The sequence below is a fragment of the Aotus nancymaae genome, unplaced genomic scaffold (assembly GCF_030222135.1).
Source record: "Aotus nancymaae isolate 86718 unplaced genomic scaffold, 86718_ANA_hifiasm-v0.15.2.pri h1tg000019l, whole genome shotgun sequence".
Lineage (NCBI taxonomy): Eukaryota > Metazoa > Chordata > Mammalia > Primates > Aotidae > Aotus > Aotus nancymaae.
In genome coordinates this window covers 40,373,683-40,401,633 of record NW_026988431.1, presented here as the reverse complement: position 1 = coordinate 40,401,633, position 27,951 = coordinate 40,373,683, and the positions used below count along the sequence as shown (strand labels likewise).

Below are 27,951 nucleotides of genomic sequence, written 5' to 3'. Positions count from 1 at the left end.
TTTGTCAAATAAGGAAAAGTCAGACTTCTGGCAGTCTGCAAACTGTGAGGTTGACGTTATAATTTTTCATCACCAGCTATACCTCCTGAAGTCTCTTAACTATTTTTAGAAATAGGCAGTGTTGCTGATAATGCAATATATACTGCATGTTCAACCTTTGTGAATCATACCGTCTACGGCAACTGACGTGGTGAGCAGTATCTCCATGGTCACCTGGGCAGCTGCATTTAGAAACATGAGCTGTCTAGTCAAGGTTACAGCACTTGTTTTCTTTCCTAAGTATTCAACGCAGTTAAATATCATCTGTAAATTTCGATTAGCTTTACAAGGCTATTGAAGGTTTGTATACTCCAATGCCTGATTAATCAAATTCAATTAAAAAGGAAAATAAGGATTTATTTATATAATTTTAGGGAATATACCCTCTTGTTTGATTTGAGTTGAAGAGATGGATACAAATAATAACATTCAAACATTTTTAACATGTAAAGAATTGTCAAAAATTTACACATAATAGGATGTCTTATGACAGAATCTGGCAAGGGGACTTCTAGAAATTAGAAATACAGGATATTTCTGATATAAGAGTAATGCAAGATGTCTATATTCTAAGAAATATAAAAATAAAAATAACTTGGTTTAAAAAAAAGACACTTAAAATGAGTGTTGTGTGCTTTCCTTTCTGGTTTTTAATATTTTTAAATTATTCCTTCAGCCACCAAAGTTATATGATGGTTTCTAACAGTGTTTACTTTTATGACAGTTTCATCTCACTCTGTTGTCCAAACTGATAAAATCCAGAAGTCTAGAAACAGCAAGGCACTCCTTTCCTCTGTTATATGTAAGCTGACAAGAGGTAGACCAACACCTTCTGAAGTTTTATGCATGCTTACTTTTCTCTTCTTGCTGCAACAAGAAAAGCCTTTGTTTTCCAACCTGGCAGCCTTTGAAGAAGTGACTCAGACATCTTCATGGCCTCTAAAGGTAAGAGTAAATATAACCAACTAATAATTTTTTTCTTACGACTAAAAATATACAATTGTGGATGTGTTACAACCAGTGAGATTGGTGCTTTAAAAGCTGTTCTTTGTCACTTTTGAACATTGCGATTTTAAAATTTTAACTCCAAGAAGCATGTTGAATTAAATTTTAAAACACTCTATCTGATAGATTGTAAACGTTCAGATGTAAATGATGTTTTAGTTATCATGAATATAAATATAGTGAATTAATAAGAAAAGCTGCATATTAAAGTTTAGAATGGGAATCTTTAATGTTAAACACAGGTCAGGGTGATATTTTAAGTTTAAAAGGATTTGAAGAAAATTTTTCACACATAAGTTAGAAAGTGTTAAAGTGCAATTTAATGTTTTTTTTAAAAAAATTGAAATTTTAAAAATGTATTTGGGACATAGTAGATATATATACTTATGGGATACATGAGATGTCTTGATACAAGCATGCAATGTGAAATAAGGACATAAAGGGGAATGAGATATCCATCACATCAAGCATTTATCTTTTGAGTTACAAACAATCCAGTTACATTCTCTAAGTTTTAATTTCCCATTTGTTATTAAAATGATGTTATATAGTCATTTATTATAAATAATATTACATGAGTTATTCTTAAATGTGATGGGCTAGAAATAAGTATTTCTGAATTAATTATAAAGCAAAAATATTTTAAAATTTATTTATGGTAAATTAAAGATAAATCACAGAAAATATTTAATTTAAGCATGTAGATCACTTAGCAAGCAGACTTTTGGGAATTAGGACTGGTGATTTTTTTTTTCAAATTCCTAAAATTGCAGAAATGTCATTACTGTTACCTTACTTTAAAGAAGTTCCCAAAAGACAAGAGATGTCGTTGTTTTTAAAGTAAGTTGCAATCTTACTACAAACATTTGTGAAACTGTATAAAAAAAAATTATAATGTGCTTTCGTTTCATTGTTAGAATGAACTATTAAAGCCTAGACTATAATGAAAAGTGTTACCATGAAGAATTATGATTAGTACAATTGGTGGAAACCTTTTAAATTAATTACAGATAGGTTAATAGAGTCCATCAATTTGTAATATCCTAAATTAGTGATCCATTCAAAGAAATGTGTATGCTTACTTGCTTCCTTTATCAAAACATACTTTTGAACACTATTTAATATGAAACAAATGAGGTAATCTTTCCATTTTTTATCAACCTTTAATGTAGACCAGTCCCTCAGTCCCCCAGAATCACTGGGAAAGCTTACACAAATTCTAAAATATAGATGTGAAATAGCAAAATCACGAATTTAATATGTGTCATTTTTTTTCTATCTGAAGACAAATAAAAAACCTTAACAAGTATTTCTTTTCATTTAAGAATGGCACTAACATTTAGTCCAAAATACTTGGTCACTTTATAAAATAAGAGTTACAGCAATACTGTAGCTGTAAGGTAAAGAGTTGCAGAGTATATAAAATATTTATAAGCTAGTTATACATTTTTAAAAGAGTAGATAGAAATTCAAAGCCAGTAAGAAATTCAAAGGAGTTTCTTCTTCATCTGGTGGTCTGAGTCTCTGAAGAAACTTGTGACTGGAAAGTAATATTATGTCAAAATATGATTAATCTACCAGAAAGCAGTAATGTTCCGTAAGATAAAGACTTACGTCTAAACTTAGAAGCAAAACTTCAGGTGGAAAACTGACACTCCTTCTGCAGCCAGCTCAAAATATTTAACACATGGAGTGGATAAAACATCTATTAGAGACTCCATGCTACCTAAGAGAATATAAGTGACAACAAAGCTTCCTTTTGAATTAGATATCTTGTTCAAGAGGGCAAGCCAGATTATCATCATTATCTACATCAAACATTTTTGTGGATAATTTTCTTCAAATGTATTTAAAGACATTATTTATAACATCATGTTCTCTGGCCCAGTAGCTATATTGGCAATTAGCATTTTCCCAGTGAATGCAGACTAATTGGACATTTCACACATTTCATGGGCAGATCAACCAGCACTACTAAACCAAAAGACATTCTAAATACCGGATGCCATTAGAACTGGAGAAACATTTGTGTGGTCTGGAGCCCCCTGGCTTAGTACAAGTTAACACCATTTAAGAGCAAGTTGCTCTCAAACAGGATGTTTTAAACTGAACAAGAGCTGTGTTCAAAGATTGCTTCAATGTGAACTACAATCCCAGAAGAAGCAGCAAGTGATCTCCGAGTAGTGATGACTCTCAACAGTCTCAGGCAGAGATTCACTTATGCTCTACTCCTAAATAAAGACTTTGGACATAATATCCTCTGAGCCTTAAGTGCATTAATGCCACTGGACCTGCTGTGAAGCCTAAGGCCCTCCAGGCCTAAGTGAGGATGTACAGCTACTTGCCAAACCCTCAATAACCTACTGCATTTTGTTAAAGCAAACCTAACTTGTAAGATAAAATTGGGGTAATCTGTGACTCCCTTTAACAATGAAGTTGACGAGAGAGAATCTAATAATCTTATACCAGCTATTGATCCCTACACATGATTTTTAATTGAGAGATAGTGTGTTCAGTGAAGTGCATAAAGAGCACAAAACCTAAGCTCCATGATTTTTTAAAATAAGGACACACTCATGACCACCACCGAGGTCAAGATGTAGACATTTCTATATTCTATAAAAAGTTCTTTTTCTAGCCAATAGCCATGCATCCTCTCTTTTTCAAGATGGACTACTATTCTGAATTTTATCATTGTATACTAGTTTTCCGTAGATCGTAATTTTGCCTCTAGGTTTTTCTCAAAGTGATAACAGTACATTTGGCACTAATGCTAAAGAAACAGTGTTTATTGCCCTTGAATATTTTTGAGTTGTTATTGCTGTATTAATGGCCATTAGCTCTTCTCCCAAATCTGACACAGTGTTACATAGTCTTCCTCTAGGTCTACTGCTTAGGATCCCATTCAGGAACCCTTCTCAAGAGCAAGGGGAGGTCTAAAGCCTGTATCTTTTGTATCTGCCCCAGATGTATGAGAAGTTTGGGATGGGGGTCCTTGTGGAAACCAAACTGCTATAGTATTATCAGTAGGAAGCTCTATTTTAATGGGGCCATTTGACAAGTTATTCTATTTAGTCCTAACCATAAAGCATGTTCAAATTCTAACTATCACAGACCAGTACAAACTTAATGGGCCTACGCTAATAATAATAAACTCAGTTTATTCTTACAAACTTAAGGTTAGATAAATAAATGAATGAATTTACTTCATGAATAAATGAATGAATGAATTCAGAATATGCTTGAGTTTACTTGATGATGGGAAATTTACTATCATCACCAAAGGAAACCCAATTCAGTTTTATAAGTTCTTTTTCAGAGATTTAAAAGATAAAGATACTTCTCCACCCCCAACACACACATTCATAAATTTAAATGTCATTGCTGAAGTGAGAACATTGTAATCTGCTGCTAATTATATAGATTCCACTTCAATTTTGGTATGTGAGTAGTGAGAGTACTTATTCAAATCCTTGTGTAGCTGTTATAAATGTCCTACTTATTATCAATGCAGAACCAATTTCCTTGCCCTTCTCTTGTATATGTCTTTAGGACAATCTGAATTACTTGTCTTCATCATGGCCCTTCTCATACTTGAAAACACCCGTCACAAACCTTGCTTCACATCTATACTCAATCTAAAACAGCATAATGTTGATAAACTAACTGAATGCATTTGTAAAAGCTCTAACACTTTAATGATTACTAAACATGAGCAGTAAAAATACTGATATTCTTTGAAAAAAATGATATCTAATGAGAGAGATATCCAAATGGTAGTTATGTGAGAAGAAAAAAATAGTAGAAAGGCTATTATTTATATTTTAAACAAAAAGACTTATGCATATACCACCTTATTAGGGGATATGCATAATATTATACAGAGCAATGCAAAGTAAATAACAAACTCCCAAATTTCAAAATGAGAGATGATTAAAATCGTAATCTATTTACCTGGCAATAATATAGAAAACAGGTGTCTTCTCTAAAAATTTTAGTCAAACTTTATAGAATTATTGGATTATAATATCTTTTATCTTTTGTAATATTGGGTGAGCTACGAAGGGATTCATACCTTCAAACTACTATTGATTATATAAATATAGACTTATATAAATATAAATATATATAAATAAGTATATATACATAGAAATATATTACTGCATATATATGCAAGTAACATCAATTTATATGTATATACTTACATAATATATAATTTACATATGTATAAAGCAATCAATAATTACTCTCCACATTTTGCTTCATATATGTATAAAATATATAATTTGCATATGCATATTAATATGTGTGCAGTAAGTATATATATGGAAGTAATTGTGTATATATAGATATATATATACACACACATACATATACACATATGCAGATTTTTTTAAGTCATTTATCTTGACCAAATTCAACGTTTTCTCACAACTACTACAGCAGTCTTCTGCATTGCTTTTTTTCTAACTTAGAGGTCAAGCGGTAATGGCAGTGAATAGTGAAAATAAAGAAAAGGAAGGGCATTAAAATGAGAGGCAGCAGGAAGCAGGAGATAAACTACCCCATGAATAAAGAAGTAACAAATATTTTAGGAAGGACCAAATAAAATGGCATAAATTTAAATATGGATTGGGATTTTCATTCTCCTACAGATGTCCAGAACCAAAGAAGAGGTCTGCCTCGTTTTCTTCCTGGAGCTCCAGACCCGGACCAAAGCCTTCCTGCCTCATCTTCCAATTCAGCGACCCAAGCATGGCAGCCGAGTCTCCCTCTGCCAAACAGTTTCCTGCCAACAGTCAGTCTTCCTCCTGGTCTAGAATATTTAAGCCAGGTGTTTGTATCTTTCTATTCCTACAGATATTTTCTCCCCTTAAAATTAATACAAACTTCATTTCTGGATTTTCAATCAAGATTGAAGACTTTAACCAATAATTTACTGAAGTGAGAAAAGCGTTGTAAATCATAAAATTATAAAATATTAATTTTATTTATTTATACTATTTTTAAAAGTGTGTTTTATTACTACTTTTATTCTCCCTATTTGACAGAATGACGAGACTAAATATTTTGGATAGCGCTGTTTAGCACATTTATCCACTTGTTCATTGTTCAAGGTGTCAGTAAATTTGTCCTCAAGAAATTGTCTAATATGCTAGGCCACCGTGGCTCACACCTTTAATCCCAGCACTTTTGGAGGCCAAAGCATGTGGCTAAGCCAGGAGTTCCAGACCAGTCTGGGCCACATGACAAAACCTCATCCCTACAAAAAGTACAAAAAATTAGCAGGGCATGGTGACATTTGCCTGTCCTCAGCAAATAGCTGAGACTCTAGTAGCTGGGACTAGGGAGGCTGAGGTAGGAGGATCACCTGAGCCCAGGAAGGTCAAGGCTGCAGTGAGCTGTGATCGCACCATTGCACTCCAGCCTGGGTGACAGAGCGAGACTCTGTGTTGGAAAGAAAAATAAATACATAAACAAATCAAAGAAATTTTCTGATATATATAGTCACCTACAGCTGTTAAAGAATATTTATCAAGTACTTGCTACACTTGAGACATAAAAACATAAAAAGCATGAAACCTAGCCCCTCTCACCCAAAAATTCTGCAACCTAATCGGCAAGACAAAAAAAAAGAGAGAAGAAAGTTAATGCAAAGTGCAAGCCTGTTTACAAATGACCAATAAACACACTACTGTAATTTGTGCAGGTGAATAGAAGACAGAGAGGTTGTTAAGGTTCAAAGTACTTGGGAGAGACATCTGCAATGAGCTGAGAGTTCGTCTTCAGCCGAATCTCAAAGGGAGGACACAAATCCAAGTGAAAGCAGTTATAAAGTGAACATTGTCTGCTGATACCAGTGCATCTCCAGGCCAATTTGCTTGAAAGAGGGTATAGTCACTGTTCTAGTCATTGTAGAGTAGGCAGGATTCAAGCCTTATAATAAATCAATCAAAATATCACTATCTGAATTTTACGGCATATAAATAGCTATTGCTATTAATGTATGTATAGTATTGTTGCTTTTGTATTTTATCCTAAAAAAAGATTAGAAGTACAATTACACTAATATTGAGATGTCAGCACATCTGCTGCAATTTTCAGCTTGTTTGGCATTCTTTCAAACTATAAAGTCTATCTCCTTTATCAAAATCAAATCTCTGTGTTAATTCCCTTAAGGTACAAGAGATTTCTGTTATGCCTGATAGGGTTTAAGCTGCATGCAGCATATGTTCCTGGGAAAATGTTTATAATTGCAGATGCCTTCTCCAGAAACCCACTGGCAGACAAATGTACTTTAGAGACTGGAGAGCTCAGGGAGATATGTAAAAGAGCTGGAAATGCGAACCTACCATCTTCCATCTGCAGAAAGGATCAGCTGTAATAGCTGAGTAGAGTTGATTAACTGCTGCAAGCTGTTTGGGAATGTTGTCAGACAAGGTTTTGCCAAGTATAAAAGTGATATACCAGTGCCAGAGGGCTGAGGTTTGATGATCGCATATGGTCATCACATATTCTTCTTCCATTCATGAATGATGACACACCCGGAGCCAGATGCTTGACATAAATACATTTTTGTTACATTCAATAGAGATATGAGCCCATTGACTTGGGTTCTAAAATGGAATAAATTTTCCAAAAATATACCTTTGCTAATCTTTCCTAGAAAAGAAAAATATGCCACCAATTGTTGAATATTCTACTTCTAAAGGGAAAGATAATTTACTCACGTTATACTAAGAGAAACTTTATTTATTTTAAAGCAGTGCACATATAAAAGGATGAATGAGCATTTCCAAAGTGTTATGCATGAGTCTGAAAGAGGCACAATATAAAATGAATTTTTAAATGCTAACTTTTCTCTAAAAGCCACAAAAATCAAATAACTAATGAACATTTGGAAATAGCACATTAATCAATGAATAAACAAGAAATATACAATAAATGTCTTTCTAAATTAAAAAATTGAAATAAAATATTTCAAAAATTATCTACTCTCTTTTAATCAAGTCCATCCAATTAGTATTGAAAATCTTATTTCCAAGAACAACTTGAAAAAATATATATATGAGTGTTTAACTATATAATGAATATTAAATCTAATAATAAAATCAATAGATTCTTTTGGGTTTACATGTTCATACCATCAATAACATTTTACTGTATAGCATCAAAGAATAATTATTATAATTTAGTCACCTATAGATAAGAGTAATGAGTTAAAGTCTACAAAACATAGACTTTGTATGTTTTAAAATATAATTTACTTTGAAATTCATATATCAACCTGAATCATTGATACCTGTCAACTTGATTTTTTAAAAAAAAGAATTAATTCTTAAGCCATACATCTAACCCTACCATTGTATTTTCATTTCTACAGCTTTTATACTTAAGGAGTTAAGTTTTACTTGCCATGGCACTTAAATGTATAATTCAATCTGTTTAAAGTTTCCAAAGTTCCTAGTCTATCAATCAATAGGAAAAGAATGGAAAATGCCCCTTTGGGCCATGGTTTATAAGTAGCTAAGTGATTTTTAAAGAAAGTGACAAGAACAACCAAAACAACTCCCTTAAATCCAGGAGATTTTTTTCACAGAGAGAGCAAATCAAATGTTATTACAGAGGGTGGGGAGGGTGTAAGAGTAACGGAAATAGAAAAGGTACTGAAGTTCCATATTGTCACTTAAGATTTGTTTCCCCTAAATTTAGCATAGTGATGTCAGTAAAGAAACAGAGTAGAATGCATGTGAGAATTGATGGCCATTTAAAAGTTCTGTGATAGTGGGCAAATTACTCAATCTCTCTGGGCTTGTTTCCTCACATTTAAAATTAATGATATCTATCTCTCCAAGTTTTTGTGAGGATTAAATCAGAGACTGTCTAAACATCTAGCACAGTGACTACCTTATGGTAGTTATTCAATTAAAAAAAACTGCTATTGCTGGATATTAAATCCACCTTTTTCATTGTCAGGTGGATTTCAGTTAATAGTTTCTAAATTTCAACAGTAAAACTTGATTCATGACATCAGTATTCAAAGTACCCAAACTCCCACTTTATTCTTGACCCCACAGATCTCCATTTCTAAGTTACTTGTGCATAGATCTACTGCTAAATAATCACATAGATCCTTGCTGAGGCTTACTACTCCATTTTCCCCAAAAGAGAACAGAACTAATTGTAGCACACTACTAAAGACTTAGTCTAGTTTTTTTTTTTCTGTTAAAAAATTTGTAATTATTGTTAATTTAGGTTTTAGGGTTTCTTAGATCATAAATTATTTTTGGAAAAATATTTTTTGTGAATCTTAAAAAAATAGGCCATACATATTATTTTATCAATAATAAGATTTAAATAGAGAAAATGATATTAGTTTTACCACCACCTTAGGACATACAAGGAGAATGAGGGAAATAATGTAGCTTCTAATTATCTGAGATCGTGATGTCCAATCAATACCAAATTTTAGTAATGACTGGCCAGTTTAATAGTTACTGGTGAGTTTATTAATGTGAATGGTGAAGAAAACTTTAAGGTGAAATGAAAAATGAAGCATTAGAAAATACAACGATCAGCAGCATATTCAGTGTTCATGCTTTCGCATTATTGGATCTTCAAGTACAGAATATTAGATTAAAAATAAACACAAATAGGCCAGGCACAGTGGCTCATACCTGTAATGCCAGCAATTTGAGAGTCTGAGGTGGGTGGATCACTTGAGGCCAGGAGTTTGAGACCAGACTGGCCAACATGGCAAAACCCTGTCTCTTTACTAAAAATACAAAAATTAGCCAAGTGTGGTGGCAAACGCCTGTAATCCCAACTGCTCGGGTAGCTGAGGCACGAGAACTGTTTGAACCCAGGAGGTGGAGGTTGCGGTGAGCCAAGATCCTGCCACTGCACTCCAGCCTGGGCCACAGAGTTGGACTCTGTCTCAAAAAATAAAAATAATAATAAAATAAACACAAATAAATTTCTTTATAAAGCATAACCTTCACATTTTCCTTAAAAAGCAATTTGCATTATAGACTTTTAAATTTAATAGTTATTTCTCAGCTGAGGATACTTCATCTCTGTAAATTAACTTTATTTTTAATTACCTAAGGCAAATTTTGTAATATATTTAGTGCCATAACATGTATTTGACTTAAATTGGTATTTTGTTAGCATCAACAGGATTTTAATTTTTTGTTTGTTTGTTTTTTAGTCCAAGTGAAAGTGTGAATGAAAGAAACATGTATACAATAACCTTTCAGATTTAACAAATATATTCTATCACTGAGATAAATGAGTTGTAGTTTGACAGAGTGACAGTAGAGGTAGGCAGAGGTTAAGAGGCAAGACCAGACATTCAAATCATTATTGTGTTGTTTCATGTCTTAAAAAACAAAAGAAAATTGAGTTTTAAAACATCTTAAGCATTATAATTCAGAGATTGTTTAAAAATCTTCACAATCTCCTGTTTCCAAGAGCTACTCTAATTTTCTTATTATCACACAGTTAACAGGACTTAAATCTGCTCCTGTCTCTTTTTTTTTCTTTTCTTTTCTTTTTTCTTTTTTTTTGAGACAGGGTCTCCCTCTGGGGACCAGGCTGGAGTGTACCGGCTCATGGTTCACCGCAGTCTTGCGGTCCAGGAATCAAGTGGTCCTCCCACCTCCCTCTCCCTCCAGTGCATCTGGGACTAGAAGCACATGCCACCACACCTGGCTAATTTTTGTATTTTTTGTAAAGACAGGGGTTCGCCATTTTGCCCAGGCTGGTCTCAAATTCCTGGGCTCAAGCAATTCGCCTATTCTGGCCTCCAAAAGTATTGTATTTATAGGCATCAGCCACTGCGCCCAACCCTGTTCCTATTCTTATTCTTGCTCAATTCCGCCTTGGAATTTTCACGGTTCTTCTAAATTTTTACTTAAATTAAAAATATTTCACATTATTTTGTATTATAAAATGTGAGATATTGTCAAAGATTTTTCTAATAGAAAGCATGAAAATAGCCTAATTTTATTAATATAGTAAGTAGGATAATAGTAGTATCTTCAAAGGTTTTTGATGTATTGTGATGTAATACTTTTTATTTCCTTTGTGTTATCCTTTACAGTTAGACCTGATTATTATACACCAGCAGGTGGAGCTGCTTGGAAGTAAGTGCATTATATTCTGTATTGATTAAAACTGTTGAAAGTATTTTAGTTTTCAGATGTTTCTTTACATCTAACTATGTTGTAAACAATAAAGTTAAATGTGTAGAATAGAATTAGATCAAAAAGAGTACTGGGTCTTTTTTTAATTAAAAGCTGAAAGTCAAATTATTAGTCTTGTTTAGATAAAAGTAGAAGCATAAAACTCTTTGAATCTTTGGTGATATTGCCATTCAAATTCTGATGTTACATCTACCTTAAAATAGTAAAACGTATTTGATCATTTCCATGAATGCTAATTATTTAATTTTCTTAATAATTTCAAAAATGGAAGTCAAAGTGTTGATTAAACAAAAATTCATCAAAACAAAATGTTAACAGCTTTATCGTTTTATCAGTGATTTACCAAATAGGCAAATTATTTAAGAATCTACAAAGTTACAAGCATGACTAACTGGATTCAAATTACTTAAGAATTTTCTATTTTTGCTGCTCTATATTATTCCTAAAAATATGTAAAAATTGAAATACCACGATAGCATACAACTTTAGATATATTACCAGACAAATAATTAAGATAAAATCACTATTATCACCATGAGTGCTCCCAATAGTTCCATAACAATAATATAATTATTTTTGAGTTATAAATTATTCTTTACAGGTTTTGTCCTTTAGTTAAAAATGTACACTATATATTCTCAAATAGGTCATATATCTGGAATAAACATTAATTAATTATATAGCTTCATTCTCACCATTTACTTTGATTTCTATGGCCACGTCTTAAAAATTTAGAGCATAGCAATAAATTTGTGTGAAGAAGATACCATATACTTAATAACTGATCAGACATTGTATTATTTTAATAACATCTTCCCTTCATTTAAAGTTATCAATACTAAGGAAAAAAATTGTTTTTATGAATTTTTTTTTGGCTCCACTAGTGATACTTGGTACTGAGACCTCCAACAAATATGAGATTAAAAACAACTTAGGACAAAGAATTTACTTTGCAGTGGAAGAAAGCATCTGCTTCAATCGTACTTTCTGTTCCACTCTGCGATCTTGCACCCTGAGGATCACAGATAACTCAGGTCAAGAGGTCATTACAGTGAACAGGCCCTTGAGATGCAACAGCTGCTGGTGCCCTTGCTACCTACAAGAGGTTAGTCACTGGCTCTGGGTGTCTTTTTTGTTTTTTAAGATTAGCACTTATTTCTTTTACAGGAATTCATCTGGAGCAGGGGGGCAATCAACCTGTCAATTGTTTTAATTATCAATAGTATGTTGTTCCTTTAGGGTCAAATCAGCTTGAGGATCTGGTGATTCACTAAACTTTTTTTCTTTCCAATCAAAAACTATGGTGGTTTTCATGATATAAACTGGTCAGGACAGCTCATGAATCATGTATATGAGATACACCTCCGGAATCTCTATGGTAGTCATGTAATTGTAATGTCTACAGGTTCCACCATTGGGCATGTATAACTTTGTCTTTTCTAACTGGAGCAAAGTCCAGGAAGTGCTAAGTGATATTAAACTCCTCTAAGGTGTTCTCTTGGTTAGGTATCATTATTTAGTATGGAATCTCACATTGCATTTACCCATTTATGACAAAGCCCAAGGTTTTGTCATAAATGGGTATTGTTCTAGAGGGAATAATTGAATTATTTTATTTTAATATATAATAGATTTACATTATTATTTAGTAGACCTGTAATAATAACTTTCATTGATATATGCAGTCAAATTGGCACAGAACTTTTACTTACTTTACTGGCTTTGATACCGTAATATTCTATTCATGAGCAAGAATAGAATCATGACATCTCTATGAACTAGAAATAATTACTCTCTATATTTTGCAGTCAAGGAAGGACAATGGAGGTGGCTAGCCTATGACTATACATTCAAGAAATCAAGAAATATCATAGGTAGGACTTGATCCAAGTGTACTAATTTAAGATCCAGGTGTACTAATTTAAGCCCAACCTTCTCTGTTAGAACCTGTGGATAAGTACTGGCCTTAGGATGATAAGAAAATATTAATATGAAAGATAGTTATTTAAAATAGATGTGTGTTGTGGCTACAACTAGAAGGAGTAGATGTAAGTTACCTCATACGAACAGCTTCAGTGGTTCACCAACTCTTGTACTTGGAATAAAATGGCAAAGAAGCCACTGTCCCAGGGTCAGCAGATAGTCCTGGGGCAGATTATCTTTAGGGAAATAAGACATAGACTTTTAGTGCACAGTGCTAAACATATATTTATGCAGTGAATTTCTTTGTTTTCTGTAAAATATTTATGAAACCCCACTGCTTTGTATCCTTAGAAGCAGATATTTAGAATGATTTGTAGAATATCAAAATAATTTCATAACTGCATATTGTTTACAGGTAAATTGATATTATAGTAAAATTAAAATATGATAACCTAAGAAAATCTTATTATATTATTTTTTCTTTTTACAGTTAGAAATCCAAGCACCTCCTGGTACAATAGTTGGTTATGTTGCACAGAAGTGGGACCCCTTTCTGCCTAAATTCACAATCCAAAATGCAAACAAAGAAGATATTTTGAAAATTGTTGGTCCTTGTGCAACATGTGGCTGTTTTGGCGATGTGGATTTTGAGGTACAATTGACAAAATAAAATAAGTCTTCATTCAGGTCTTGATTTTTTTTCAACATAATTCAGTTTTTTAAATGTTCAAAGTAATTTCATCTCAAATAAGTTTAGAAAATAACATATTTGTGATATCATGTAATTTGTACATGCTAAGAATATTGTACACACTAAGAATAGGAATTTTTAAATCCAGAGATACCAAGTCCAAGAACATTTAAAAAGTAGTAATACAAAAATATATCACCTTGGCCATCATATCTGTCATAGAGTAGTCATAAGTATTATTCAAAGTAATTTTTTTTTTTTTTTTTTTTTGAGACGGAGTTTCGCTCTTGTTACCCAGGTTGGAGTGCAATGGCGCGATCTCGGCTCACCACAACCTCCGCCTCCTGGATTCAGGCAATTCTCCTGCCTCAGCCTCCTGAGTAGCTGGGATCACAGGCACGCACCACCATTCCCAGCTAAGTTTTTGTATTTTTAGTAGAGACGGGGTTTCACCATGTTGACCAGGATGGTCTCGATCTCTTGACCTCGTGATCCACCCGCCTCAGCCTCCCAAAGTGCTGGGATTACAGGCGTGAGCCACCGTACCCAGCCTCAAAGTAATTTTAATAAACTGAATATAATGGAAGTATATTTAGCCAAATACAATTGTATTTGTTTTATGGGCAAAGCTACTATATCTCTTTGCTTAGAACAGTAAGTGTGTTGTTATTTTAATATGTCCAAGACTTTGAACATCAAAATTTTTTGTACACATAGCTTTGCCTTTTTAAGATAACCAATATTTCCTGATTTTGAAAACTAACACATTATTCTGTTTTCAGTGTTTACGATTTATGTAGAATCACAGGACACATGGCATAAAGCAAATATATATAGTTTAGAATCACCTAAATTATGTATTTTTTTCCTATAGCCCTTGTGATCACATCCCAGTTTAGTTCTCATTTCAGCAGTACGTTGCCTTAAAACAGCATTAATTCAAAAGCCATGTTTCCAAGACTTGCTAAGTTAGTTTTGTAAAGAAAACCTTACTCTCATATTTGTATAAATTGAATATTTAAAAAAATAGAAAGTTGCAAATTCAATCTGTAGCAATATAAACTATCTTAACAGATTTTCCTATACATACATCTTAAGTAGAGGAGACAGCCTAATTGAAAGCATATATTTATTTTTCATTCATTCATACATACATCTCTCAGCAAGCACATTCAGTTTTCAGGACTTCAGGAAACACTGCTCATATAGAATACAAACAAATTTTGCAAACTGAGCTGTTCTAACTTCACCCTATTATTAAAGGATTTGTCATGACTTTCCTAGGAGTAATATGATTGAGGAGGACTTTAAACATAAGTGTTTTAGCCATCGTGCTGTAGATATGTCTTAAGTAACCCTCTCTATTCTCTATCTTTTACTTCCTTGCAAAAAGTGATAGTTTTTCTTGAATTACTTTCAGCATTAGGATGGGAAGCAGAGTAAACAAACAGATAGCTGACAAAGTTGAATTGTAAACGCCTTCTAGCTGAGAAAGACTGATTGACTTTGATGTCAAGGTGATCTTAACTTCCATGTGATACATTTAGCCAGGAGGATTTTTTTTTTTTTTAATGTTAAAATAGGATTTGGATTCGTTAGAAAGGAATGATGTAATGAATGTCTGAGTATAATATAAATATGTGATTTAACAATGGCTAATATTTACATGTTTCAATAATTATAAAATCTTAGCAACTAGAATTTGAAAGTTTACAAATTATGCCTAGAAATGAATTTAATTTCTTCTGAAATATTTTTTAAATATATCTTCTTTTATATTTTTAAGATGGACAATTCAGGTTTAAAATCCGAGCCTCAGGTAAAGGAATTGCCTTCATGCTCAGATCATACAATTGAACTATGTACCTGCTGCCATCTTGTGGTGGTTGAGCCTTAATTATTTATTGTGGTAATATTCTCCATCTGTATACAAAAAAGAAAAGGAATTATGATGGATTAGAAAATTTTCAAAAGAGAAAAATTTCTAAAAACTGAACTGAAAAACTAAATTTACAAACCTATGCTTACACGATAGAATGAGTAACATGGACTTGTCACTTGGAGATGACAAATAAAATAATTCAAATCTCTCATGAAGTAAACACCCTCAGAAGTGTAAAACCAACTTTTTTCACTTTCGAATGTAATACTTCTTATTTTCTTTTTAAAGGTGAAAACCATTAATGAAAAGCTTACAATTGGGAAGATTTCAAAGTACTGGTCAGGTTTTGTAAATAATGTCTTCACAAATGCTGACAATTTCGGAATTCATGTTCCTGCAGATCTAGATGTAACAGTCAAAGCAGCAATGATTGGTGCCTGTTTTCTCTTTGTAAGTATGGGCTTTGAGAGTATAAGTGATTCATTTTTCTCCTTCTCGCTTGTTAATCACAATACAGCCAAACCCATTTACACAGTTTTACCCCCAAAGAGTATATTTTATTCAATAGAAGGAGAGCTCAGGAGCAATGTTCTCCAAAAATTAGAATTTAGAAGCCTGCGTTTCCGTTAGGCAGCCCCTCTCCAGTGATCTCATATCCCCTTTCTCAAAGATTGTTGTGCTATCACATCCTATCCATCATTTCCTTAAAAACTAAGTTTCCCCTTGCTTTTACCTTCAATTTAGATTTTTTTGCTTATTTTCACTTTAACTAAAAAATACGCAAACATAAATGTCACATGATTTATCCTGGGTAAAGTTCCAGACTGGTGTATTGCATAATAGCGAGCTAGATGATATTAAGAATACTGCCTTTTCAGTATGAACATAGACACATGAGATGACTTGATGAATTAACAGGTACCAGTTGCCATTATTTCTAAGATATTATGTCCTTGTTTTTACTTTCCAATTTACAGTTATATTGAAAACCTTTTATTCCTTGGTGTACGGAGATTGGTGATAGAAGAACAGAAGTCAAGTGATACCTGTCAAAACGCTTGGCCTATATCCTGCTCTTAATTTTCCCTCTAATATTTACCTCATTTCCTACCATTTTCAATGCAGTCATAAAAACTTAAGAAATTTTTATTTTGTTATATAAACACATGTATTTTATATAAATACATGAAAAATATGTGTATACACAGGCACACGCATGTGATTAAACCAAATAGCATAAGAGTTGAAAGTAGGTCGTAGGCATGATGCCTCTTCCCCTCATTATATGAGTGTGCATTTCCTAAAAGCAAGGAATTCTTTTAAACAACACAGTACTATTGTCAAAGTCAGGCGCTAAACACTGATTCAATGCTATGATCTAATCTACAGACATTATTCAGGATGCCCTGATTTGCCATAATGATGTCTTTTCTAACAATACAAAATCCACTATCATGAAATATGTCCAGTTTGTCACATCTCATTAGTTTTCTTTCACCTGGAACAGTTCTTAAGGGGTGTGTGTGTGTGTGTTCGTGCACACGCACGTGTGTTTTCCTGAGTTTTATCACATTGGCATTTTTAAAGTGCATGAGCCAATTATTTTATAAACTGTGGCCTAATTTCAGTTTGTGTCATGGTTAGATTCAGGTTATGCACTTTTGGTAATCATGACATTTTTATAAAGCTTAAATTCTTCCTCATATTTTATTGTTTTCTGGGTTTCAAAATCCTAAATCTGATGGTTATATTAATGCCCTATTTACTGAGTCTCTCCTAATGATACTTGGAAAATATATCAACTAAAAATTATTCCCTGATGACTTTACTGATGGAAATTTAGAATTTAATACAGACATGGATCTACATATGCATATATACATATACATATATATGGATGTATATTAGGATTATTTCTCCAGGATATCAGAGGAATTATTTTAACTTACAAGTCTCCTATTATTGGTAGAATGTGGAAGTGATATCTATAGAGTGCTAGGTTTTTAAACTTACTAAGTTGTCACTTACTCTCAACTCCCATTTTCATCTGCAAATCTAACCAGTTCAATCCACCTTGCCTGTTGCCTAATGCCCTCTCTTCTCTATTCTCCTCTATCCACTGGACAGTCCTTTTAACTTGTCACCTTCCTTTGCTTATTTTTCCCATCTTTGATCATTCTGCACCTTAACACCAACCCCTCCACATACACACCTTTCCCCGAGATCTCCATTAGGCCTTTCTGATTAAGCCCCACACTTAACATGAGTATTTAGAAACAGATCATTTTTAATCTGCCCTACTCACCTATTTTATATAACAGGCTGATGGTAAAAATGGACTACTAAAATTGGAACTACAATTTTCTGTATTTTAAAACTTACCGGCTTTTCTTATTGTTTCAGAAACCCTCCAAATATATGTTCTTCTTGTAAAAGCAGGTATTTCTTAGTACACATGCTTTGAGAGATTGATGGGTTGTAGGTTCAATAAAGGTGAATCTAGATCCTACTCAAAGTGTGGTGTAAAGTGTAAGCATCTGTACCACCTAGAAGCTTACTCAAAGCAAAGACTCTCAGATCCCACCCCACATGCATCAGGACCTGCACTTGGACAAGATGCCCAGGTGCTTCCTCTATGCACCATAAATTTAAGAAGCACTGATCTAGATAATACCCTAATCATCTAAAAAGATAACTTTTAAACTCCAGCATTTAAGGGAGAAATATGTTTACTGAGAATAGTTAATGACTCCCATTAATTTCTCTTTTTTCTTTGTATCATCATATTATAAAACACTTGCCCTTTTTTTTCTGCCAGTCAGTATAGCTTTTAAAACTATTTCTTACATGTACTACCAAGATAAATTACTTTCTTCTATATAGAATTTTATAGAAAAAATTATGTTTTGAATTTTTAAATGCTGTTTCCATTTTATTCAGGTGAGAGCTTTAGAAAGCTGCTGGCATAAGGATATTTCCTGATATAAATACAAATCTGAATTTACAAATGAAATCTAATTTTTGGTCTTTTCTTGTTCTAGTCTACCACTTCACAACCCACAACTACTTCAACACACAACCCACTCTTTGAGTTCCCTCAGTACTTCCTCAGATAACTACCAATTGCTGATCATATTACCTGTGGTGATATATCTAATTTTTGTTCAAATCTTAGTATCTATTATAACTTCCTACACTGACCCAGAATGCCCACAATCTAATTCTGCAAAGGATTTATCACCCAAAACTTTGACAATACTATGCAGATTGAGATAAGATTTCCAAGTTACTTATACTCTGAAAATTCAACATGAAAATAAAATGTCATGAAGCTTAAAACTTCTGAATTTTTCTTCTTCTGGTGAATCATCTAATACTGGAACACCAATGGAAATACAATTGCTTTACATAATCAAAGCTTACATGTCAAACTTTTGATCTTATTTGTTGTCTTTTTGTAAATTCACTTATTTTCAGTTTATTTACTTGTAGGATTTTATGTTCTTTGAACATTCACTGGCTGGATTATAATAAGCAAGATAATGAAAACAATAAAATATGCAGAACATATTTCAGTAAGTAAAAAGCAAGTTTAAATGATCTCTTTCCCTTTGAAGATGTCTATATTTGACGCTATCTAATTCTTTTTCATTTTCTTCTAGAAATCCCTTGGGCTCTGGATTTCATTTCTGAGTGGTTTGAGTGTTTGCTTTTTTGTAAAAAAAAAAAAAAAAAAGTTAATTATTATATTTATTAAAACACAATTTAATGAGGCAATTATATAGTTGTGAATGCATGATAGCTAAATACATGATTACTGGCCTGACCACAAGGTTGCTTTGAGAGATTACCATTCTTTCTTTTTATCCTTTTGAAGTTATTGCAATGGTAAGCATGAAAGATGAGAACTAAGGCTTGCAGCATCACAGATGAAAATTCAATGTTTAGAGAACACTTTGAAGTTTTCCTGGTACTAAGACTGGTTACTAATCAAAAGGACTGAGTCTTTAAAACATTTTTTGAAAAGTAGTCTCTTTATACTTTGTTTACTAATTATCTTATTGTAGCGAGATAGGGTTACTTTACATTGGAAAAGTTAAAAGTTGGGTAAATAATATATCTAAAGATGGAGAGGGAGATAGATGGCATCAATTCATTCTAGTGATAAGAGGCACAGTTACATTCCATAAAGAAACTAGTATTTACAAACCAAGGCATGCTGTAAATACCTACTCATGCCAGATATTTAAATAAGCATATAAATAGACCTCTAAGTCCTACAGTGTTGTCTAGCATGAATTTTGTCTATTTGCAATGAAAGTGCAAACAATTAAGGGATCTAAGGCTCTGAAAAATAGACAACTCAAGGACTTAAAAGCAAACATAGGAAACCAAATAAATAAAACCTTAATCCATGAGGCAAATGCAGAAGTAAAAGAGTAAAGTACATTCAATTAAATTAATATCTTCCACTTCAACATTTTTGGAGTTTTCCTGATTACTATTCACTAGTTATCAACATGTTTCCAAAGCCTACACAAGAGGAAAATTTGTTATAAATGACAATAAATATTCTCTCCTTTTTCCAAATAGAGCAAGTTTCTTTTAAGCAAGGTACAATGTAGCCATGTAGGCTCTATTTTTGACTTACACAAATATTACACATTTTTATGCACATATAAGTGTGTTCCAAGAAACTCCAGGCAATTCCCCAGTTAGAAAAAAGAATGTATGCTGAACATCTGTTACTAAATTAGTCAAGTTAGTTATTTGAAATTAGGAGATGATCATCTCCTAGAAATTATGGGTGGTAGTTAAGTTCCCAAGAGAACCCACAAATATCAACTTAGTTCTAGGCTCTGGGGTAAGGAAAAAAGATAAAAATGAAGCTTCTCTCCCCCAAATTCTGGTTCAGTATTCTTCAGATTCTTTGTTCTTATTTATACCTTAACCTTTTCTGACAACCCCCTCCTTTGGCATGCAGAAACTGTACATTGCCTCAATGGATCATAATATATCTTGTACTTGAGGCAGAGTAGTTTAAGTAATAACTACCAAAATATCACTGTATTTCAAAATCACATGCAACCTTTCTCACAGTGATACCATTTATTTTTTCAGTGAAACTGGTATCACCTTCATGCTGGAAGCAATGCAATCATAGAAGGGAATGAAGGTCTTGGGTACAGTAGACATAAACAGGAGTCTAGCTTTGCTGTTTGCCAGTGCTGCAACCTTAAACTGTGGTCTTTGGAGATCTCCTTGAGATTCCTGTTACCTTGAAGAACTGTGGTGATGGTGAAGGAGAGCTCAGCATTCCTTCCCTTTCCTCTCAGTCAATTGCAATCAAAGTATATGGGATTAATTGTTTTCTTATAATCAGCTAAAGGAAATTATACTTTTAAAGCTGATGCTTATTAACTAATAAAATGGAGGACAAATAACATGCCAGGCACCATGCATTATATGAATTTCTGGTGGGGTAACAAAATGAAATGATAACAAAGGAAAATCAGTCAGTATGAGGAAGACTGCCTGGGAAACTGTCTTCCCTGCTTCCCACCCAGCACCCCTGGTTCATGTCCCAAATTTTCTTCCTAAAGAAAGTCCTGCTTTCCTATCTTTTCTTGTCCTTTACTTTTGATTTCTAAAATGTAAGATTTTTATAACTGATGTCGCAACAGCAGCAGCTGAGATTTTCACCATTGGGCAAGAATGGGAAAAAGAAAATACCATTTGTAAGTACTGCATTTTACCATGATAAACTGCTTTGGAGACTTTTTTTTTTTTTAATATTAAATGAACCCTAAAACTATTGGAAAGAGCTATTCAACACTTAGACCTAAGGGAGATTCATTACAGATTAAAATCCTTCTTAGAATATATCACTCATGCCTGTAATCCCAGCACTTTGGGAGGCCGAGGCGGGTGGATCACGAGGTCAAGAGATCGAGACCATCCTGGTCAACATGGTGAAATCCCGTCTCTACTAAAAACACAAAAAAATTAGCTGGGCACAGTGGCGCGTGCCTGTAATCCCAACTACTCAGGAGGCTGAGGCAGGAGAATTGCCTGAACCCAGGAGGCGGAGGTTGCAGTGAGCCGAGATCGCGCCATTGCACTCCAGCCTGGGTAACAAGAGCAAAACTCCGTCTCAAAAAAAAAAAAAAAAAAAAAAAGAATATATCACTCATTTTGAAGTTGGCTGCATTTAAATAAAAACCTGATGTAGTGCTTAGCTCCTGAGTTGTCATAGTACAATACTGAGATCCATCTGTCTCTCCTTTCTTGTTAAAGGTAAAATTGATCTCCTTATCTCTTCTATGCTACTTTTCCCCTTTCCACCAAACGTAAGTCCATAAGACACTAGCAAGACCTTATGAGTTTTAGTGAAAAGCATGAAGCTCTAGAATAGGACTGATACTTGTACAACACTGTTTCCTGGTTCACTACTGTTCCTTATCCCCAGGACCATCCCAGAACACAGGCTCCAACTCTGTTTACTCTCAAATGTACTGGGAAAACTTGACCAGATTCATACACTTCTCATTCATTCATTCATTTAAATAAATATTTATTGACTTCCTCCTACATGCCAAATATATAGACCCTTCTCTTATAGTGCTAACAGTTTAGTTGACGAGATAGCTTCCAATCCAATGACAAGACCACATAATACATTTCAGATATAAGAAGTGTTGAAAGGAGATGGACGAGGTGCTAAGGTATGGCAATTTGACTTGGTCATAGAAGGAGTGAATGATGCTGGATTAAATTATTATTCAAATCAGCCTCCCTGAAAATTTGAAGGCTAGGGTTTTTCAAAAATTGTTCGACAAGAAGGGGGCTAGAGGATGGGTACTGCTGACTGGTTGAAGATATAAACATAGGGGTGTGGAAAATGGTCTTTCATGCACTAAGTCTACTTCTGGGCAGAAGCCACAGAGGAGTTACTGGTCTGGGCAGGACCATTCGGTTATTTAAAATGCAAAATCCTGAAAAGACATCTCAAAAAGCCAATCTTAGTTTCTACAATAGTAATGGTATTCACAGGAGTAATTGGGGAAGTTGCAAATCTTGTGACTTGCAGTATAATGGCTGGTAATCATTTAGTTACACCCACATCTTAGCAGAATTCAGGCCCCTCTCATCCACACTAGGCATCAATGCCAGCATTAAGTTATAGCAGTAAACAAAAGCAACAAGGTGCCTGTTTTTGTGGAGCTTACGTAGAATAGAGTTGGTAATAAACCAACAGATAACAACGTGATAGGGTTACCATAGGTAATCACAAATATTGACAAGGAGTCTACTACTCAATATCTAAAACAATAAGCTGAACTTACTATTTGTTCAGGCAAGGGAGAACTGGTTTTGCAAGACACAATTTATAAGAAAAGAAGGTAGATTATATAGGGTTTTGGGAAAGTGTGGAGTTTAAATGCTGGAGTATTAACGGTAGCTAGGTAAATATGTCTACTATAATAATACTTGCTGACTTGCTGACACTCAGGAATCTGTTCACTGGACTAAAGCTATTGCTATTTTCTGATTTTCAGAAATTATGTGAAGGACATGTTTCTGGCTTTCAGAAGTGTGTGTACTTTTGTATTCAATCATTGATTGATTAAACAGGTTTAATACTAGTTTTGATTGTTACTCATTTGATTATTAATGCAAAGAGTGAACAAGCAATTCTTTCTTAGGAGGATGAGAATTTTATACCCTCAAATCCATAAAAAAAAGTAATTCAGGGTAACAGAATAGGAATAGAACTGCTGTTACATTTTAGCATAGACCAGAAAGAAGGAAGCAAGACTTAAGAATATTTAGGAAAAGAGAGTTCCAGGCAGATATAAAAGGAAATGCAAAAGATTTCCTTTCTATGAATCAAGAGCAACTGGACAATTTGGAGAAGCACAGGAAGCCAGTGTGGAGTACAGTAAACAAGAGAGAAAGAGAAATGAGCTGCTGTAGGAAAATTAACCAGGGATTAAATCGCATAGTCTTGCAAGGCAACGTTAGGAAGAGGAATTGACAAAAATTGAATATGGAAGGTAAAGGATTTTAAGAACTCTAGTATAAAGACTCAGTTCATTCCAATTTTTGTTTTAAGAAACTGAAGGTATGGCCATGACACTCCTAAAAACAGGTTCAATTCAGGTGCTACAATAAAAATAATGTACCACAAAGGCACAAAAACAGAAGCATTCAATACCATTTAGGGTGGAAAGTTAATACCCCAGAGAGTAGGTAACAAACAACCCATGAGTTGACTATGTGTCTTCCATGCTAGGTGGGATAAAAGCTAGGTGGGGTAAAAGTCAGGAAGTGGGAGAACATTCCAAGCCAAGAGCACAGCACAAACAAAGGCACAGAAGACATACAAATATAGTAGGCACAACAAAGAATGAAGAGGCTGCATAAGATCAGAATGTGCTTAATAAGGTCAGACTCTCTTAGGCTAGGGGGCCACGTCTTCCCACTCAGCTGTGCCCCAGGTGTCCTACAAGTAATGGTCCTAGATCATAATTTAACTAATATTTTCTTCTCCTGAATTTATGTACTTTGTATCTGGCCAAAGCATCCTCTGGGGGCTTTGAAAATTGTTTAGAAACTGGATCGAAACTCAGAAACAGTCTGAGCGAATCCACAGGTATTAAGGGGGAATCAAATGATATCTTTCCTATCCCATAATATCTTGAAGGAAGGAAGCTAAAACTTGTTAGATAAATCCGACTTCTCTACAAAAAAGAAGTTTGGATAGATGATCTGAAGAAATAAGGTTATAGTCCACACAGTATATATAATAGCACACTGAAATTCCGATTCATTTGAGCCTTAATGAGAGGTTTATGGATGTTACTATTTTTAGATTTGTTATATTTTGTTTTCAAAATGAAAATGAACTGAAGAAATAACAATCATTTAATACTTCATAATTTACTCTTATTCTGGTTTTGGCAGTTTTTTGTTATAGTTTCTTTAATTGCTAAAATAAGGGGAAATGAAATTATTGTTTATCATATTTTGACTTTTTAAATTAAGCATTTTTTCCTTTCTATATACTTTGATTTTTATCCTTTCTCCTTACATTGTTTTGCTTATCTTAAAAGGAAAAATTCTTTTTTTAATAAAATTTCTTTAAATAAATGTAAATGGATTTTTTCTATTTCTTATGCTGTGAAATTTTTGACATTAAAAATAGGTGGGAATTGTATACTTCATTGTGGTTCATTCTAACTGTCCAGGTGTTAAATTTAGGCATCACATATTTAAATAATTTGAATTGAATAATTTAAGGAATCTATGTAAATATTTTTAAAAATTTTTTTAATCTTGTTAAAGAAATGGAAAAAATAGTAGCTTTTGCTGATTGAGTCTCTTTTATGACTGTCAAGTAGTATTATCAGCATCATGAAAATGCATTTCAAGACATTTTTTATTTAATTATAAATGTATTGTTTTTTAAGAACAATTACAATGAAACTATAAGAGGTTTCAAATATTAAAATTTGATATTTTGCCCGAAACAAAATTGAAACATAAGACTACTTGTTTCACAAATATATAAGGTTAGCATTAATGAGTGTTATGAGACATGGGCTAGACTTCTTACATACACTTCTCATCTAATGCCAGTGATACACATTATAAGCCCAAAATGCAGATGAAAAAAATCAATTCTCAGAAAGGTTAAGTAGCTTGCCAGATTTTACAGAACTGTTAGCTTTTTGTCAACCTTTTAGAATGAAGCAGGAAATGGCAGAAGGAAAGAACTTTTAAAATAAATTAAAATGAGAATCCAGAAAACTAGGGGAGAGGTGCTTTTTTCCTTTAAGACCTGAATTAATAATATTCTCATCAATATTGTGTGCTATTTCTATTTAGAAAGGCAACATATAAACAACTTTAAATCTTTTATCCACTGATAGTATATCTGTGATGTTATTCTGTGGATAGCTTTGTGGTTATTATTCCATATAATTGATCAAGTAGCCAATGTGTAAGCCTGAAAAAAATACCTTTGAGAAAAAGTTTACATTATATTGGAGTAATTCATTTAAAAAAAACTTTATTAAATATAAAATATTTAGAAAATATTTTCCAGTATCAATAAATCATAAAGGCTATTTTCGTCTACCATTTAATTGCCTGTTCAAAATTAATTTAGACTTAACCAAATAACAAAATAAAATGTCAGTATTCATTTTGGCACCTATATCATGTTCTTAAATACATTGAGTGCTTTAAAATATATCATATTTTTAATTGTGTTGAAAGCTAGCTGTAGAAAATACATAGAAAGACTAATAGAAAAATTAAACAGGTCTTGTTTTTTAAAATCTAGTTACATATGTCTTGATAATATACACGTTTAATAAGTCTTTCACGCTGCAGATGGCAGCAACACTTCACATTATGATGGCATTGCTTAGCTACACCAGCAGAAACTTGAAAATACAAATTTCTATTGAGTATTTATTTTGTTCTTTCTGCAATCTGGAAAATAAAGCACATCCATTTTGTATGTGGAAGGGTGAAATTTGATGTTATGTTTTAATCAACTGAGAAACTCTATACTTGATGTATTAAGCACATGATGAATGTTTAGTAATTACTATTTTTAATAAGCAGACTGAATTGATGGACAATTTCTATAAATTTAGTGAATGCATATATTCCTATTTTTCTAAGGGAACTGAGTAACACTGGCTTACAAATAGTTAAATAAAAGCACCATAAAATCAAGCATATAATTGAAAGTGGAGTATCAAATCCGATTTTCTGTTTGTCACTTAAGAGCTAAATCATCAGTACACAAAATCTAAAATTATTTAAAGTTATGCAGAAAATCCACTCATTTTTGGTCATTTGTATGTTGTATCTTGACCACCTTCAGAGGAAATTTATAGGCTAAGCCAAGACACATGAATGGAGTCAAGTCCCAGTTTGATGACTTGAGGTCATTGAGCAAATGAAAGTAGGTCTAACAATGGATACAAATGCCCCACCATTTTAAATAGACTTTTAAGATAACAAGGTGATAAGAACACAAAACCATAATAAATATTCCGTCTAGAGTTAGGATCAGGGGTCAGAAGCAGGGAAAAGCAACATAGATGTAAAAAAATCAACTTTATCCTATATTGACTTTTAACCCAGGCTAAACGTTTAAATAACATAGCTTTTTTAAAAAATATCCATACCCAGATCTAATTCTGTACCAATTAAGTCAAAATCCCTAAAAGTATCTTTTAAGTCTCTTAATTCTTTTTATATATTAAAAAAAGATGACTAGTAATTCTAAGGTGCAACTAATGTCACAAACAACTTCCTTTCTAATACTGACAAAATAGTATAACTTTTATTTTAAAGTCCAGATCCAACATTTGGCATTCAAAAGCTTTAGCAATCAGTCTTTGGCTTCCTTATAAAGACTTTCTTTTAGCTTGAGCCTTTATACTATAGTTCTGTAATGTCCCTCTGGAATCCCGTTATAGATCTCTAGCCTTTAATCTCCTTATAGATCGCTAACCTTTAAACAATAATAACAATGATATCATTCATCTTATTTATTAGAATTCTTTAGAGTATTTCAAAGCACTTCCACACATATGAATGACCTGCCTTGAACCTCACAAGAAAACAGAAGGTTTCAATTGTACACAACATCAGAGATGACCAGGTACAACTGCCATATATTGAAGACTTAGAAAATGAGAAATATAAAAATTAAATTACTTTGTTTTACTTTGTGCCTACAAGTCTTTTTACTATACAAAAGTATAGGTAAAAAGACTATACATAAATATATAAAATACTCGACATGGTAAATTATTTAATAAATTATGGTTCACACATAGAATGGAGTTCTCTTTTCTTAGATTGAGATTTTTAGATGATAGAATACCTAGTGAGATAGACAGGATGGAAATTATAATATAGCTGGTAAAGAAAAAACACTTTACATGTGTGCACAACTATGATTCAATTCTTATAAAATCAAAAAATAATTACATATAACATGTGTGTGAGATAGAGAGAGAAGTGGAAAGGGTTAAATTTCATTACTGCTATAACAGAAGCACAGGTATGCAAATCACCTAAAAGCCATATTGATTTTTTTAGGATATACATTTAAAAGAATGGCAGCCAGGATATAGATCTGGTCTAAGGTATTTTAAATTAGTAGTTCACCT

General features: G+C 33.1%; 1 protein-coding gene and 1 long non-coding RNA gene across 3 annotated transcripts in view; one reads left to right on the top strand and one right to left on the bottom strand.

Annotated features, from left to right (window-relative positions):
- The window catches only part of LOC105706597 (uncharacterized), a 158,283-nt gene that overhangs the window by 43,296 nt on the left and 87,036 nt on the right, over positions 1-27,951 (bottom strand). The gene's annotated exons all lie outside the window — the stretch shown is intronic.
- On the top strand, positions 838-27,502 carry PLSCR5 (phospholipid scramblase family member 5). 2 transcript variants are annotated; one of them, XM_012437102.3, is made up of 8 exons: positions 838-984; positions 5,700-5,842; positions 11,150-11,192; positions 12,137-12,357; positions 13,666-13,827; positions 16,037-16,198; positions 19,241-19,323; positions 27,332-27,502. In XM_012437102.3, exons 1-7 carry the CDS (start codon positions 972-974, stop codon positions 19,277-19,279), a joined length of 783 nt encoding a protein of 260 aa, XP_012292525.1. In that variant the 5' UTR covers positions 838-971; the 3' UTR covers positions 19,280-19,323; positions 27,332-27,502. The 2 variants fall into 2 exon arrangements, with proteins under 2 accessions (XP_012292525.1, XP_012292524.1); XM_012437101.2 differs by lacking the exon at positions 27,332-27,502 and adding an exon at positions 19,411-19,525 and having other exon boundaries at positions 5,700-5,878.